This window comes from Calonectris borealis, unplaced genomic scaffold, assembly GCF_964195595.1.
Source record: "Calonectris borealis unplaced genomic scaffold, bCalBor7.hap1.2 HAP1_SCAFFOLD_59, whole genome shotgun sequence".
Lineage (NCBI taxonomy): Eukaryota > Metazoa > Chordata > Aves > Procellariiformes > Procellariidae > Calonectris > Calonectris borealis.
The window spans coordinates 350,517-368,516 of NW_027441465.1; the positions used below are offsets into that span (position 1 = coordinate 350,517).

The 18,000-nt window shown below is 41.2% G+C and overlaps 1 protein-coding gene across 1 annotated transcript; it reads left to right on the forward strand.

Moving 5' to 3' along the window:
* The first annotated feature begins 1,813 nt into the window (after positions 1-1,813).
* Positions 1,814-12,593, forward strand: LOC142076510 (butyrophilin subfamily 3 member A2-like). The gene is made up of 9 exons (XM_075138793.1): positions 1,814-1,886; positions 3,595-3,951; positions 4,686-4,970; positions 6,429-6,527; positions 6,945-6,971; positions 8,911-8,937; positions 11,034-11,054; positions 11,237-11,263; positions 11,758-12,593. The coding sequence occupies exons 1-9, from the start codon at positions 1,814-1,816 to the stop codon at positions 12,306-12,308; spliced, it is 1,467 nt and encodes a 488-aa protein (XP_074994894.1). The 3' UTR covers positions 12,309-12,593.
* The last annotated feature ends 5,407 nt before the right edge of the window (positions 12,594-18,000 follow it).

The window sequence follows — 18,000 nt, forward strand, 5'->3', positions numbered from 1 at the left end:
TGGATGGGGTTGGTTTGAGGACTGCAACGTGCCGATTCTGAAACATTTCCACTTATGAAAGCAAATTTATTTGCTCTTTTTGTGTCAGAAATATAGATTTGTTATGTGTTTGTCTGGTAGGCATATATCAATATGACTTATTATATATGCGGTGACACAGATAATCTTAATTAATGAAATATAACTCAGGTATAAATTTATTCTGTAGATAATCAAGATAAAGGATACAGATTTTTACATTCATGTATGTGCAAGCAATAAATCTTTGCTAAATTTTCCAGCTGGTGAATGGTGCAAATCCATGGCATTTATTTTCTGTCTTTCCCTTTTTAAAAATATTTTTTGGCCTGTGTCTGAGACCCCTAGCTTTATTTGGAGGAGTGTAAAACAGAAATAGATCGAAAGCAAGACAAACAGGCTCTGTACCTTTGCTGCAGTTTTTAATCCTTTTTATTCTTCCTTCATTCACTCTAGATCTTGGAGAAGCTAGCTTTGCGTTTGGGTGAATAGTTAATCATTCAACAGAAATAGCAATGAATGAGTGCAGATTACAACAATGGGCTTGGCGTTCTGCGATTGCAATCCCTAGCTTCATTTTCGACTCTACTGCTTCATGCTTCTCTTTTGCTAGGAAAGCAAAGGTACACATGGGTTAGCCTTCACAAGGAAGCGAGCACCAAGCAGACTTTGTGTATGAACAGAAATGCCTCTGGGCTCTAAGGAAACCAGTCCCTTCTGATGTTGAGTTTGATAATACAAGTAGTCTAGGTTAGTCTAATTTTTTTCAGAGTTCATATGAAAAGCTCTGGGTGGAGGCAAGTACTTAGGTTTTATACCAAAACACTATTGAAACATTGGGTGAGATTCTGTGCACCTAAATTTAGACCCCTAGAATCTGCATACCAGCGTATCCTCTCTGACTTTCTTTACAGCAATCAATAGGTTGCTTCATCTTACCTACGTATTTCTCTCCAAGTATCCGAACTTACTTACTTAACTCATATACAGCAGGTGAATTCCAGCTATTGCTGCTTTTACTGACTGTATGGGCCTGGAATAATCATTTGACAGCCAATGTGTGCTACTTAGGTCAGGAATTTCCCAGGTTGAATCCATGATTTCAAATGGCACATGCATCTGCTAATGTTAGAAGTATGTAAGCATTTTATTCAAAACAGGAATGATGTAGAAATTGATTTTTTGTCTTCTGGCATTTTTGAAGATCCTTTCTAGAAATCCTAGCTTCTTCCTCCAACTAAAAACAAGCAAGTATGAGTAAGAGAAACAACAAATGGAATCTCAGTGCACAGTAGATGCTTTCTAGCAGGACTTGGAAATGAATGAGCTTTTTGAAGAGTTCTGTCTGTCTCATAGTCTCACCTGCCTGAATTTAGACACATCCTATTGGATTTAGATTTAGCCTCACATCATCTAGAAAAATGCTGCTATCCTGGCTAGAACTTTCCTGAACACTCTCTCATGGACACTTGGGGACCAGGCCTGTGAAATGTTCTTAAGGTCCAATATAGTGTTCTTCCTAGTCTCTCAGAAATAACTCTCTAAGACATAAGTCTTAGAATCACAACTTAATTGACTTCCATTAAAAACAGCTTATTCTGTCACCTTCCTAATTTCACTCGAAGGTACCTAAACACCTCGAGGATTTGTCCTTGTGTCACTCCGTATACAGCGATATATAGGGAAATGTATGGCTCTAGTTTGATTCTCTCTTCCCATTTTCTGTTCTGTGCTTGAAAAGATTACAGGAATCCAGTAAGATTTGCTTATTGATGTCTTACAAAACTGCAAGGCGATGGGTTCCAGATATCAGCAGGCGACAACTCTTCACATCATTATTTTTCTACAGATAATTAATTCAGTCACAGGTAAATCTAGGTTTTGTTCTAATCCCAATTTGATTTAAAATGATATCTAATTTCCAGAGCTAGTGGATAGATCTAGAAGTAAAAAAAAAAAAAAAATGTAGATTTTATGGGTTTTTTTTGGCACTGCATATTTTATTTGCAACATATTCATAGCAATACCTATTTTTCTTATATATATAGCAGACGCTCACTATTCCCTCCACTCATTGTCTGAAGCCAGAATCAAACAGTAGCATTATATGAAATCTTAATATGCTTCAATCATGCAGATGGCACAAGGCCTAGGCAATACTAAAGCCTCACTTAAACCTTCAACATGGGATTATAAATAGATTCACAGACCCCTGATGACTGTTCTTCAGGGAGCTTCCTTTCCCATTTTTGAAGTCATTTTTCAGCTTGGCTGACCCTGTCACTTTATCATGCTGAGAAAGCCTATGTTCCTTTTTGTATCTCCCACTTTAGAGTAGTGAACTGAATGGGAAAGTAAGCTCTGTAAAAGGCCATTAGTATTTTTGCTGTTAAACCTAAACACTAAGCTTGTCCTTTTTCACTAATGACCATTTTGCAACAAGTAGCCTGCAGTTGAAATGAAATGTACTTACTGTGGTGTGTTTCATCATTGAATGTACCCGTCCTAGTGAAAAGATTATGGACGTCTGAAATTGGGTAGGCAAAATCCTGCCTTTGTGAGTTCCAGCTTTATAAAATAAGCTAGCTTTTCTGCATGATAGACATGCCATTTCTATGCCTGAAACAGTCTACAGACTGAGCTCAGTATTCTCAGCAGCATCTCCCTGAGGTTACGCTATGTTCTTAGGTTAAGTGGTAATGGTGAAGGATGGCAGAGGATGGCAGGGGTCTTCAGTTACAAAACTGTGTTTGTATATGCTCATATGGACCCACAGAGATGTGATCTGATTACTGTCACAGGATATCTTCCTCTCCAATCCTCTTGTCCCATCAATCTATGCCTGGTAAACTAGCCTTTACAATGGGAGATTATGGAACTTGCTCTTGAGATAACATCCTGGTCCAGAGCATTTTCTGATTTATTGATTTTTACCAGAGCAGAATAGCTCCTTTTTCTTGCATTCACATACCTGTATGTATTCCAGTTTCCTATAGGAAGTGCTAATGAGAACATTTGTGACAGTACTGAGTCCAGCTCTGGAGTCCTCAGCACAAGAAAGACAAAGACCTGTTGGAGCAGGTCCAGAGGAGGGCCACGAAAATGATCAGAGGGATGGAACACCTCTTCTGTGAGGAAAGGCTGAGAGAGTTGGGGTTGTTCAGCCTGGAGAAGAGAAGGCTTCAGGGAGACCTTTTTGTGGCCTTTCAATACTTAAAGGTGGCTTATAAGAAAGATGGGGACAGATTTTTTAGGGCCTGTTGTGATAGGGCAAGGGGTAATGGTTTTAAACTAAAAGAGGGTAGATTTAGACTAGATAGAAGGAAGAAAATTTTTACAATGAGGATGGTGAAACACTGGAACAGGTTGCCCAGAGAGGTGGTAGATGCCCCATCCCTGGGAACATTCAGGGTCAGCTTGGACAGGGCTCTGAGCAACCTGATCTAGTTGAAGATGTCCCTGCTCATTGCAGGGGGGGTTGGACTAGATGACCTTTAAAGGTCCCTTCCAACCCAAACTATTCTATGATTCTATGATTCTATGACAGGTAAGATTTACATCTATATCTTCTTGCAGGCCAGTATAAAATTATTCCTCCTGACAAGCCTGTCACTGGAGTCATTGGAAAAGGAGTCATCCTGCCCTGTCAGCTGAAAGTTAAGATAAAACCTGAGAGACTTTCTGTTCAGTGGATATTTACTGGAAACTCAAAAAAAATGGATGTCACCATTTATGATGGAAAAAATACACACAATCCAGTTCATGAGGACAAGACATACCAGGGCAGGACAAATTTTTTTCCATCTGAATTTAATAAGGGAAACGTGTCTCTTCACCTGAAAAATGTCATGCTCTCGGATAAAGGGAAATACACCTGCAGTGTCTTTTTTGAGAATTGGTATGATGAAATGGTGGTTGACCTGGAGGTGGCAGGTGAGTGGAATGGCAGGCATTTGCTACTTCTTCCTCAGTCCAGTTGTATAACATCAGAAAGGTCTATGGGGTACCAATGGGTTGAATTCATCTCACTTGCTCTTAGCTGTGTGAAAGACCAGCCTCTGCTATAGCTTAGGCTACCTCTATTGCCAGCAGACTCTGAGTAACCATAGCTGTCTTTTTGCCAAGCCTTACAGAGGAACTGTAGGCAGCATCTTAGCGTTAAAACATTTAAAGGTAGGAGAGAGATGGATCCTATGGTAAAACAAGCTTGTTTTTGCAAAGGTGAAGCAACTGAATCCTCACTGAAACTGCATTTGGCACTGCAACCCGTTTCTTGTGCTCTTGCCCTAACATCATCTCATTTTCTGTCCAATATTCCAATTTTCATCTATTCATGGTGTCCAACGTTGTTTTACCAACAAATTTCCAGTCAGTGCCATGCTACTTTATTTTAATTCCAATTGTTCGTGGAGGTAAAAAAATCAGTCCAAAGATCTGTCTCTATCAGGACTGTAAAAGGGAGATTACATACGTAAAATGTCCCATTTTAATGTAACACAGGAAGAGCTATTTACTAGCAATTTAATGAGAACTAAAATTTCAAATCTGATGAATTTACACACTGTGTTTATAGATAAATCTGGGGAAGACATTCCTACCATGTACTGTTTAGTGAGAGAATATCTTGTTTCCTGTTTGTTGGAGCTTGTTTGTTTGCTGCTCTATAGCTCAAGGTGATGAGTCTTCTGTTTTCCTGGATGGTCATGTGGGTCAGGGCATCGGCCTCACCTGCAAGTCACAGGGATGGTTTCCAGAGCCCAAAGCAGTTTGGCTGAACAGTAAGGGACAGACACGGAAGGAGGAAGTGACCACCCAAAGCACAAAGACTTCTTCAGGATTCTTTGATATTGTAAGTTCCATGAATCTCGAACCAGGATCTGACAAGGAAGTCTCCTGCAGAGTAGTCAATGACCTACTCAACACAATGTGTGAATCCCGAGTCCTGATTTCAGGTGAGTGACCTCCAGGATCAATTGCTGTCAGGACCAGTTGGTAGGCTGCTGTCCGTTGTCTCTCCATTGACCCTGGAGTGATCCTGGACACCCAGCCCAAACACAAACGACTAGTGTTTAGATGGATAACATGATAAGAAGTCCACCTTTATGTGTTAGATTACTTGTTACATTCAAGATACATCTTAGCTATAAATACTAATGCAGAGCTCTTGTTAGCTGCCACCTGAGAGCACTGTGCCAGTTTGGAGAGGGAAGGATTTAAAAGTGCCAATGGGGAGAACAAAGGTCCTACAATGCTGCCAGGGTACCCAGCACAATGACCTGAGACAGCTGGAATATACTGATAGGAAATGCTGAATGTCTGCACCCATCCCCTTCTCTCTCCCTAACGCCACCATGATTACTCTGAGCTTCAGCATGTGCCTCCCTTTAGATGATTCCTGATGTGGAAAGTAGGCAATTTTATTTCAAAAAGGGAAGAGGGGGATCCTTTTTTCCCATCTGAAATGCCACTGAAGACAGTTCTTTGCTGAAAACTTCATCTTGTGGTTGAACAGCAAATACTGTCCTCAGAGATGGGCTGCTCAGCACATATCCCTCATAAAGAGGTAGCTTCTCCAAATGTAGAATCATAGAATCATTAAGGTTGGAAAAGACCTCTAAGATCATCGAGTCCAACCATCAACTCCACACCATGATGACCACTAAACCATGTCCCTAAGCGCCTCATCTACACGTCTTTTAAATACTTCCAGGGATGGTGGCTCAACCACGTCCCTGGGCAGCCTGTTCCAAGGCCTGACCACTCTTTCAGTAAAGAAATTTTTTCTTGTAGAGCGCGATGAGGTCTCCCCTCAGCCTCCTCTTCTCCAGACTAAACAGCCCCAGTTCCCTCAGCCGCTCCCCATCAGACTTGTGCTCCAGGCCCTTCCCCAGCTTCGTTGCCCTCTTCTGGACATGCTCCAGCACCTCCATGTCCTTCTTGTAGTGAGGGGCCCAGAACTGAACACAGTATTCGAGGTGCGGCCTCACCAGTGCCGAGTACAGGGGCACGATCACCTCCCTGCTCCTGCTGGCCACACTATTCCTGATACAGGCCAGGATGCCACTGGCCTTCTTGGCCACCTGGGCACACTGCTGGCTCATGTTCAGCCGGCTGCCTCTACCCATGGCAGTCTGAGTCTGAATGAGTCTGTGTAGTGTATGAGCACAGTTTGATTGCCTGTACGTAGGCATCTAATACTATCTCTGATGGCCTGGAATAGCTGGCAGCGCAGCACATGGATGTTTTGGGATTCAGGGGAGACCCACAACCTTCAGGGGTGGCAGGAGGAGGCCGTAAAGGATACATTACAGCAAATAAAATGGCACTAGATGCATATGCTTTGGCCACTGGAGCCTCTCTTAGCTGTTTCAGAAACATTCAGTGAAGGTGACACCATTTATATTTTACAGATGTCTTCTTTCCTTCCACTTCACCTTGGATGACGGCCTTCCTTGTAATTTTATTTCTTAATATATCTGTTACTGCTGCTATAGGTTATAAACTAAACCGTAAGTATTTCCACCTACAACAGTTGATATGGAAGTTTTCACCTACAATGCAAAACACAGTTAATGACATAAAACGTAAATAACATTTTGACATCAGATTCAGAAAGAAACATAAAGGAATGAGAGGGAGACAGAAAAAATTAACAGATGTATAGTTAAAAGTAGAGTATGGGTGGGGGCTGCATGTGTGTGAATGCACAGAACATCTTTTACAGGAGGTCACTACTATGAGATGCCATTGTGTATGATCACAGATATTTACAGGCACAGAATATGATTTTAGCTTTTAGAATAGTGGATTCTTGAAAAAAATTCTCATTTTAAAATGAGAAATTTTGAAATCATGCTTCAATATTCTCAATAGACACCTTGTTTAAAAATTGAAAAAAATTCTAAAAGTTTCTTTGTTTTTTCCAGGTAGTTTTAGACAATCTCGTAAAGAAGGTGAGTCATGAAGAAGCTAAATATAAACCCATATGACCGTATTTTAGGAGAAAAGTTCATGTTTCTGTACCAGCAACAGTCTCGGAAGCAGTTTTATAGGTGTGATAATAACACAGGCATGATCAATATTTAAGCATTTCAATTTTGCAGAGCACAAAGGTAATGTGGGGGTATTTGGACACTGCTCAGCTCTGACTACTGCCACTGCTGCTTAAGTGCTTTGCTTCTTTCACTCATAGGCAGATCTCGTTGTGAGCACAGTTAAATTGGGGTAGCCTCCTGCTGCATAGACTCCAATACAACAATACAGTCAATGGCTTCTGTTGTTCCAGAGCTCACTCAACTGTTCCTCAGGACAAGAATAAAAAAAAAAAATATACTGAAATGTCAACATCAGCTGAGGAATCCAATACAAAGGTGTTTTATCTGTCTACCTATGTGCATGTGGAAGTTCTCCTTGCCTCTAGCACTTCTCCAGATGTGAGGTTATAGAGGGGCTTTGTCAGTAAATGGTTGGTGTTTCAGTAGCTCTTTTTTCTTCAGGTATTTCTAAAGTCTTCTGGTATTGAAATAAATCTCTGTTAAAATGACTTAGTTTTTCTATAGAACTGATGCGTTCAACTTTCAACTACCATTCCATAATAATATACCATTATATATGACTGGTATAATTTTTTTTTTTTTTTTTGAGATATGGAATAATTAATATTGCAATTTTTTTTTTCCCCAGTAAGACTGAGGAAGAGCATAGTAACAGGTAAATGCTCCTTGAAAACTGTGAGGATATCTTGAAAACATAAAATCAAAGGCATTGTTCTAGGGCATTTTGATTTCTTGGACATGAATCTCTAAAGTAGCAGTCCTTATCGGCATAAAGGATTCAATGACAATTGGTCACATTGTCCTTTATAATTAAAAAGTATTGACCCCTCCATAGGTAGCCTGAAGTAGAGTAAATCACTCAGGGCAATCCTCTGATGCAAGATGGTGAACAGACTGATACACAGTGATCTAGTACGATTGCACTAATATATTGAGGTATAACCTTACCAATGCTGTAGTTGCTCTGAAAATGCCGTTATTCTATGCCAGGTTTATTTTCCATTTTTTGCATGGCTGGATCACAGTAATCCATGTATTCTGATCTTTTGCCTCCTCTGTTTTAAGCTGCTAATAATTCCCAAGATTATTAGAGAAAAATAAAATTAAATACCAAGCCTTGAGCTGTTTACTCTTAAATTGCACCCCATGGCTTTGACTCTGATCCTCTCATCCAGACAGTGTAGCCTGAAGAAACAATTCCTGTTGCAATTTCTGCAAATTCTGTGTGTGGTCAGCATATATTTCTTCTCAAATAATGATGACAGTAAACAAGACATAGTCTAGAGGAGCTCAGTTACCTCATTTTGGCCTTTCAACTTACCAGTGAGATTCAATTTATTTAAGTTTCTAAAATAATAGAAGTCAAGACCTGAGGGTCTTGTCTTCATAGTCAGCTAAGAGAAACAGGAACATTGAGAGAGAGATCAGATTTAAACTGTTTGAGAAAGCTATTATTGAGAAGGAGATTGGAGGGGGTGGTGGGGTGGGCTTCCTACATTGACTATAAGGGATCTACAAAGCAACTAGATGGGATGAGACATTCATCTTGTAGATACATAAAAGAGGTCGGATGAAGATCGTCTAACCTCTCTAGCTAGTTAAGGTCTCCTCCAAATTTCTGTGCTAATTTACCTGTTTGTTTATTTGACTTCATAATTCTCTGTGTAACTCAACCTTCTTTACCTCATCAAATAGATTAAGTTGATCATGGGTGGTCCTATGTTAATATACTATTGCAGTAAAAGAAACCAAAAGTATTCAAGAAAACATTGTAATTAAACTTTTAAAATCTGATACTGAAACTTATACATTAATAATAATGTAAAATTTCTTTCAGAAAAAGAACGTTTGAAGACAGAAGTAGGTAAGAATATAGTTTTCTTGTTCCTTTTAGTACTTCTGGGGTACATGCTATTTACAGCCCCAAAAAAGCAAACAAAATGTAGATTTTTATATGAATTACTTCTGGATATGTCTGTTCCCTTTAACAAACATTTTTATGACCTGTTTTCATGTTTGATTATAAATTAAAATATGATCAATTTCCCAATAACTTGTTGGAGCTTTAGTAATCGAGGACAATGAAATAATTTTAAAAGTTCATCTCATCATTTTTAACTTCTAAATTAAACCAGCTGGCCAGCCAGTAATGTTTTTTTTCCCTTCCCCCTTCCTTTTTTTGTTTTGTTTGTTGATCAACTTAGAATCACAGAAGAAAACAAACAATGGAGGTAAATATAGTTCTACAATTAAAACAATGTTAATCAACTCTTACAAGTAGGTATGTATGAGAGAATGAAAATAAGCTACTTCATAAACTAGCATAGCAGCTTGCCTTTATTCAAATGATTGTCACTTTTATTTCATTTTTAGTCACCGCTAAAATATATTATTTAGTGTGGCTCTGTTTCTAAGAGACTTGTGATACTTTTCTGCTTCTGAGTAACCTCTCTGCCTGGAGTCTTGCTGACTGTACTGAGATTTCTTGAAGCTCTGACTTACTGCTCCTGTTCTTTTTCAGTTTCTAGTCATATTATTCAAACAGCTGTAGCAAAGCCAAAAAGGTACAGCTCAGACTCTGTATCCTGAGAAATACTGGCTTGGATGTTTAGCTACATACAAATAAGTACTAAGGAAAATATTATGTCATGCCTCCCCCTCTCTTCCTGCTTCATCCCTCAACTGAGATACCCACCTGGAGAGGTCACATATAGCAAAGACCCTCCCAGAGGTCAACTCCTTTTGGATCAGTAGGCCTCTTGAACCCCAGGCAGGAGACTTTAGGGCATCTCAAATAACATGAGGCAGCTTGTGCCTATGAATAGACAGTAGACAACTTATGCCACCATAAGGAGGATACTATCAGTGCCATCTATATTGATCAGCAATATCGCTAATTGCATCTAGAGAACTCAAAAATAGACACCTGCATTTGGTCACTTGAGCCTGTATACCGAACTATTTTGACTATGTTCATTTGGGTTGAAATTCAGCTGTTTGTACTAGGATATCTAGATTCTGCTGAGATGCCATGAGTTTCCTGCCCAGGGCACACCATTTCAGACAGCACTGGAGGTGTATAATGAAGGGAAGAGGGGCAAGAAAAAAAAAAAAAGAGTGCCATAATTCTAGAGCATAGAAACAGTGCAGTATAGTTGTGTTAATTTACACCTGACTTTTATCCACAACATACGCTTTTAAGAATTTAAGTTAACAAGTTTTCACATGGCAAATTTTAAAGGAAAAAATCATTTCAGTATTTGCACAGCTATAGAATTATTTCCTTCAGATCTCACCTCTTAATTTTTATCTCCTCAAGTTTTTATTTCACTTATTATTCTTTTACAGTAATGTTTGAAAATAGACAACGCCTCGGTAAGAAAACATCTTGTATAAATCTTACATTTTTATAAACCTCATAAAAAAAAAAAACAAGTGTTCAGATGAGCCTGACTTATGCCATCTGTGAGGGTGAAGCCAACGTAAATGTCTCCTCACAGTGAGGTTCAGTTTTCTTCTTCAAGAGATTTGCCACACAGCTTGCTTTAAGACCTCTCTGGACTATGAATAATCCTCCTTGCCAGAAGCTTTTCTTACCTAAAAATTACACCAAAGCTACATGCACCTATGTTGCATCATGTGTTTTTTCCTTACAAATCACATCCACCTGAATGATTACAATGACAGCAAAGAAATTAATTTTTTTCCACACAGCCCAACTGGCTGACTTAATGTCCTCTAAAATGCTTATTAAATGTTAACAAGTGCAGACCTTCCCTAGAGCCCCAGTTTGTGTCCCTCATCTTGCAACAAAGTCTCAAAAATTTAAATCACACCAATTAAAAAAAGTCCTCATACTGACTCATGGCATTGCTTGATCTTCTATTGTTTGGGATTGTCCAACTTTGAAAAAACCCTCACAAAATAAGTGTTAATAACTAGAACATCTTTCCCTTTCAGAGCGACTCAAAGCTGACCTGGGTAAGCAGTTTAAAAATTTGATTTTTTGATATATGTACTGGTGCATTAGGTAAAGTCAACCCTGGGGCAGAATCACAGTAATGACAATAATTGCACATCAATAGACAGAAATACTGTAGGTTGACAAGCATCTAACTGCGTAATAGATTCATAAAACACTACTCTCTGTTTCCTTTCTGTAGATTTCTGGGAAGCCAGAAGCCACGCAGGTAAGCTGGCAGGAGGAAGGGTGTGAAAATGCAGTGGCCATCTGTCCAAGCCACCCTGAAATGACAATGCCATGATTTTAGAGATACACCAACTGAGCTGGAGTCACAGGAGTATGCCTGGCTTGGTTAACAGGAAATGAGGCCGGGATGTGGCAGTTGGGAAGACCGAGAAAAGGAGTTGCTGAAAGGTGTCAAAGTCTGGGGTGGGGTGTGGACACAGTTCCGGAGAGGGCAGATGGCCGTATGGAAAAGAGAAAGAGAGATTTATTGTAAAGCGTGTGGACTTGCGCACTGAGAGAGGACATAGCTGTGACAGCTCCAAGGTGCCTCTCGGTTCATCAGTGGTTGCATGCCCTGTTCTGGGGAATGTTTAAATTCTTTGTTGAATCGCAGCAGGACCGCTCAGACCCTCGAATGCTTCAACGCATAGCCCCATGCAGAGAGAGGTCCCTGAGCCACTCTGCTCATTGGATGATTCTCATTTTCACCTCCAGTTCCCATTACTGTGAATCCTGACTGCCGAGTCCTGGAGCTCCAGGTGCCAGCGGCTCCAGATGTGGAGAGCAACGCGTCTGAACCTGCTGGCCCAAACGCTCCCTCCACAGTCCCTGTCCTGGTGGGGACGGAAGGGTTTGCAGCTGGGAAACGCTACTGGGAGGTGGAGGTGGACCAGCAGCAGGACTGGGTGCTGGGAGTGGTGAGGGAGAAAGGGAGACAGGAGGAGGAAGGGCTCCTTCCTGGGGAGGACTACTGGGCTGTACACAGGTCCCAGGGAGAGATTTTCTCTAGCGAAGGACACCGCAGGATTGAGAAGCGGCAGATGAGTAATTCAGTGATTGGTGTGCTTCTGGACTTGGAAGAAGGGCAAGTGAACTTTTATGAAGCAAAGCAGATGGGTGTCCTGGTGAGAATGCCTCTAAGGCTTGGAAAGGAACCTGCAGACATGTTTTACCCATTTCTATCCAAAAGAGAAGGGACACTCACACCTCTTATCCAGCCAGTCTTAATCCCTGTCCCATTAAAGCTTCTTGAAGTAGAACTATGAGATCTTACAGATTAGGGAAAGAGTTCAGTGGAAAGAAGAAGGGAAAAGTTAGATCTCAGACATCAGTAATGTAAAAATAAATAAGAAGAAACCTGAGGCTAAAACTGAGGAAAAAAAGTTGAGAAAAGACAAAATAATCAATTAGTTGAAAGAAGGTTGCGATCAGATTCACAAAACCCCAGGCAGGAGTCTGAGTTCCCATTACAGGTCATATAAATCTTATCAGTACAGCAATGGTTTCAGTTGCTTGAAGATAGAATTGTAATTTAGGTGATGTTATAAAACCTGTCTTTCCTCCTCTAGGCAACATGACTTGTACTCCATGTTCTGTATTTATGTTAGGTTGAATGTCATCCCTAAAGTTAGGCAAGCCAAATTCTGCCATTCTTGTATCAAGAAATGAAATAAACGTATTTTAAAGGAAAAGAGTGGTGTTTTGAAAACTTTTCTTTTAAACTTTAAGCTTATTGGAAAATTTATGGTCAGAAAAAGAGTTAAAAGAGAGGTGGTGTTTTCCAAGCATGTGCTAAAATTTGGCCTGGTACTGAGCATACCTCATTTCTCTGCATCAATGTGGTGGGTTGACCCTGGCTACCAGCCAAGCACCAGCACAGATGCTCACTCCCTCCTCCTCCATCAGGACAGGGAGAGAAAACAGGAGGAACTGGAGGGAGAAAACTCATGGGTTAAAATAAAGACCAAGAAATCACTTATCAATTGCTGTCATGGGCAAAAGAGATTAGACTTGGGGAATTTAACTTAACTGGCAGAAATATTCAATTACTGGTTTGGGTATTGGGAAATGAAAAAAAGACAAACATTTGAGAAGCCTTAGCAGAGGCTCCCCTGCTTCTCTCAGGAGCTCTACTCTTGTTCTTAGTCCCTACCTGAGCTACGTACATTACAGCCCTGCCCATGCGTGCTCATCTACTCCACTGATGCAGATGCCGACCCTGACCCTGGTGCTTGACATTCCGCCTGCTTCATCCCTACACATCTGCCTAGCGATAACTGTTGGCTGACTCTGGTTATCATCACTGGACCTCCTCCACTGTGGCCGAGATCTTTGTTGGTGAGCACACAGCTACAGGCCTGCTTTGCCATCACCTTCAACTCTTGGCCGACTTACCCTTATGGGTCAGCCTGCCTTTGCTGCTCCCTGACGTGAGCAACGTAAGGTTCAGTCCCATGGAGTGACATAAAGTTAAAACTGGGGAAGCAGAAAACTTGCTGAGATGGGGGACTGAAGTTTTAGGAGGGATTTTAAAATAGTATTTGAGAGACATTGCCATGAAAAAGAGAGCAGTATTATATTGTGCAAAAAAGGTATGGATTGCAGTAATGGGCAGAATCTAACAGAGAAAGGACAGTGCTTTTGAGGAATGGTTGGAAGCATGTTCATACCATATGATCAGCAGTATCCTGAATCCAGTCTTGTTCTCCAGCCAGGTTTAACTCAGTGAGTTATGTGCTATTGCATAAGGCAGAAGCAGTAGATAGGATTTAAATAAATTATCTTAATCTGTTTCTTTACCTTGTTTTCTTTCTTTAGTAAACATAGTGTTCAGTAAGTGAATTGATGCACAGTTGAGAGGTGGGAAAATCAGCTCACTAGGCACCAGAAAGTTTGGTATAACTTTTCCAGATTTCACATGTTCAAATTAAGCTGCTGTTTTGCTAGTGATCCCTTTATATTGGAACCTGCCTTTCCTTGCCAATGGTTGAGTCCAGGCAGAAAGGTACATCCCACTTCCCCAAAGGTTGGGCACTGATGCTATATAACATGTTGAACTAATCTTCGAATGACAACGCTTACTTTTTAAAATTTTTTTTTAATCAACCATGGCTTAATGATGGTTGTGAAGGAGAGGAGATGAAAAATGGAGGTTTCTGCTACTCCTTCTATTTCCCTCTGATATCATGCTGCAAGAAGAAACACCTCAGCACAATGAGCTATACCACTCCTCTTTCCTTCCCAGAAAACTGCATGGCTGTCCAAAACCAATTCCAGTCAGCAAAAAACATGGCTTCACTGCAAAAAAACCCCTCTCCTTCCCTTCACTGCCTATCTTCACTTTAGTGCCTTTCATCTTTGCACCTAGCTGGCCTCAGGACCAATTGAAAAACAGATGGGTTAAAAAATTAACCATTAACCACTATGGGAGCAAAGAGCTTGCTTTCACCTGTACACCAAGGACGTGTCTCCTGTCTATAGTGCTCCCTCACCCCGTGACTGCCAGTCCTTTCTCCTCCTTCCATCCCTCCGTGACTCTCTTGCCTTCCCGAGGTGGAGAAACAGCAGCTGTGCCAGTTATCAGTGAAAGCATTTACAGTTCCTTCCACTTTGCTCTGAGATCCTGTGATGTTAGTGTCAAATAAACCTTTGTGACAAGTTTGCAGGGAATTATGCTTGCTATACCCAAGTTCCAAGAGAGTAAAACAATAGAAAAAAATCATTCTTCACAAAACCATTTTCAGTTCTGTTTGGCCACTCGGTAAACGCTGGCAGCAATAATGATGTGATGCTGAGGATGGCCACATCACACAGTCCCTTCATGTCAGCTTTCATCCCAACCCTCCCTGCAGCTTCAATGGACCAATCCAACCCCCAGCAGGTGGCAGTGAGCACCAGCAATGATTAACAACCATGCATTCATGCTGTAAGCTAGTTTAGGAAGCTGATCAGGTGGAGATGAAACTGTTCAGGGCTGGGTCCAGCTGCCTGAAATGGCTGCCTGCAAATGTCCTTGACCACCTGTGGTGGGGCAAAGGAGAAGGATGGAGATAGGATGCTGCCCCATTGGACCTGCTGTGTTGCTTTGAAACGGCACTCCAGGTCCCTCTCATAGATGCAGCCGAAATGGCTTGAAAGAATTGCAGCCAAGACCAAGCACTTAGCCTTTTACTTGTCTCTGTATTAATTATGAGGAAGCACTGGAAAGGACAATTATTTTGGTCATGTCAGTGAACCTGCTGGGAAAGGGGAATCTCTCTTTCAGCCCATTTTTTCCATTCATTCTTGCCATAAGCATGTTTATTCTGCCTGGTTTATTCTGACAGTTTGCACTGACTGCAAATCACAAATCCACGGACCTTTCCTTATATGGATTTTTTTTTTTTTTTTTTGGACTGCCTTTTTCCACAGCAAATATAATGCAGTATAAGGGCCTCATTGTGCTGGTGACAAAACAAGTCTATCAAGAGGAGAAATGAGTGACAAAGGGAAGGGTGGGCAGACTATAGAAGCCTGCAGAAACCTCAAACCACATACTGCCTTAACAGTGACCTTTTTGTAAAAATCAGAAGTGCTGTTGAAGCAGTACATGTCAACCAGTAGGAAGTAGTGTCAAAGTTATCTCTGCCAGCAGCAGCTAGCCAGATGTTACCTTAACATTGGCCAGTTTATGAGCCTGTAGTGTTTGGTGTGAAAGCTACGTCTACCAGCAGCTGCGTATCATCCTTTGGCAGGTAATACTTTTAAGTAGCGAAGGACCAATTCACACACTCTGTATCTTTATTAGTCCCAAGATTAATTTTACAAATGCTACTAGGAATAATACCATTCAAGATGTCAGGAACAGTCTTGTTACAAATATTTAGGGGCAGCAACTAAGAAGAATTGTATTATCAACAACTTGATTCCTCAGAGTATACTTTATGTCAAGGCCTAAGTTACACAGAAGAAGATACGAGAAGCCTCCTGTGCTGCACAGGTGATCAGCTGGGCACAGCTTCCCTTTAATGTGACGTGGGATGACAAGGAACACTGCTTAAAAGAGAGAGGAGACATGTGGTACTTGGCTTCATTGAGGATTTTGTTCCACCACCTTTCTCTGTCTCTTACATTGTGGCACATCAGAAATGATGACTATCTGGCTCCAGAAAGGAAGAACAGGAATATTTTATTCCCTCATCCTTTTCCAATTTTGTATGTTCCTTTTTTCATCAGCTAAGAAATCCTCTTTCAAGTGGTCCCCTGACATTTTCCAGGCTAGAGAGACACAATAGCTTTATGTCACCCAAAGAAGTAGCAGATGATCCAACATAGCCATCTGACCCGTGCTTGGCCACTTGTACAACAAACCTAGCGGGAATCCACAAAGCCCTGTAAGAATAGGTGAGCAATGTGACCTAGAGGCAGTCAGGTCACGGCTGCTTGGACGTCAGTGCAAGGCTACCTTGCCTTTCCTCTCTGTGAGCATCCCTGCCAAGGAAGGAGGAGCATATTTTATCAGACAGGAGTTCTTGGGGAGGTACATCCTCCATTACACTGTTGTGCACATTGTTTCCTCTTGCCTTTGGCATGTCTCCTTTTTCACAAGTATCCTCACCAATGTTTGGGAAATCACCAGTTTTGTTTGACTGGCTACATTACAAAACACCCCCACTTTTGGTTTTGTACAAAAGACACAAGCTTGGCATAAATTCGCCCCAGCACCCAGTCCCAGGTCTATGCTGTGAACAGCAAAATTTTCTTCTGAATTTAAAGGATTTCCACACTTTGACATGCATAATCCTTTTCAGTCATTTAGCCCGTAACCTAGCAGCAACTAGACAATCCTCAATTTACTAACACTTAGGTTTTTGTGAGTACAGCCTCAGAAAAGGAAGTCATCCTTTCCGATCTGTTCTGCTTTGTTCTCCCTTCCAGAAGACTCCAGTGTTCAGGAAGAATGTAATATATGCCAAACATATATTCAAAACGTTTGTTAAAGAAATAAAAGGCAAAGGTTGACATGTAAAACTTAATTTTTTTGCAGGTCAAACTTCTGCTGCAGGTAGAAAGGAAAAAAACTATTTGAAATATTTAAGCTTAGATGGCACTGAGCTTTAGGCGGGAAAGATGCCACTCTCTTCTTCCCAACCACGCTGTTGGACATTTTTGCACGGCCAAAGTCAGTATGAAACTGACTTGGCTCTCACACAGTTATTCCTCAAGGACGGTGCTTCTCATGCAGCAGAATCACTCTAGCTGAACCATATTAGTCCCCAGCTTACATGTATGTCATGTGTCTTTGTCCGCCATCCTGCCATTAACTTTGGCCCTCTCAGCAGGAGAACCATGAGGGATGAGGGGTGTCAGGCCAGATAGCGCACACAGCCATAAATCTGTAGGCATCAGGAAGTAATGGCCACATGGACACTGCAATAACAGGTGTGGGGGAGGGAGCTGTATGGGTGCCCAGAGCCCATCTGTGTGCAGGCTGGGATTGAGAACACTGCTGTCCCACATAAGTTGGCCAAGTTCTTCCTAGGTGGTAGCTAAGTTTACTTATTTTTCAATTTAAAGTCACATTTAAATGCCTTTTATTTTGCAGGGCACCCCTTGTTAGGTGAAGGTAAGTGCTCATTTCTCCTTGCAAATCACCCCTCCATAAGTGCCTTTAAATATGTGGAGGATATCTGTAAGGAGCTATCACCCTGCCCTAACTTAGAGTGGTTTGTATCCCATCTTTTTTTGTGGGAGCACAGGGCATTTGTTTATGCAAATGAGATATTTTAAGGTCATTGGTAGGAATTACTGAAACTGGAGTAAATAGGTCACATGTGATAGCTAGAAGACATGGTGAATGAGAATCTTTGGGCAGAAGGGCATCTCCTTAAGAGTCCCCAAGACTTCATTCAGAGATGCTATGAGTACTTTTAGAACATGGAAAGTGTTACAGTTAGTCCCCCAAACTGGTGGCTAACC

Coding starts and splice junctions, on each gene's coding strand:
- LOC142076510 (XM_075138793.1), top strand. CDS start 1,814: ATGGGTTCCAGATATCAGCAGGCGACAACTCTTCACATCATTATTTTT. Junction 1,887..3,594: donor GATAATTAATTCAGTCACAG/GTAAATCTAGGT, acceptor ATCTTCTTGCAG/GCCAGTATAAAATTATTCCT. Junction 11,055..11,236: donor GCGACTCAAAGCTGACCTGG/GTAAGCAGTTTA, acceptor TCCTTTCTGTAG/ATTTCTGGGAAGCCAGAAGC.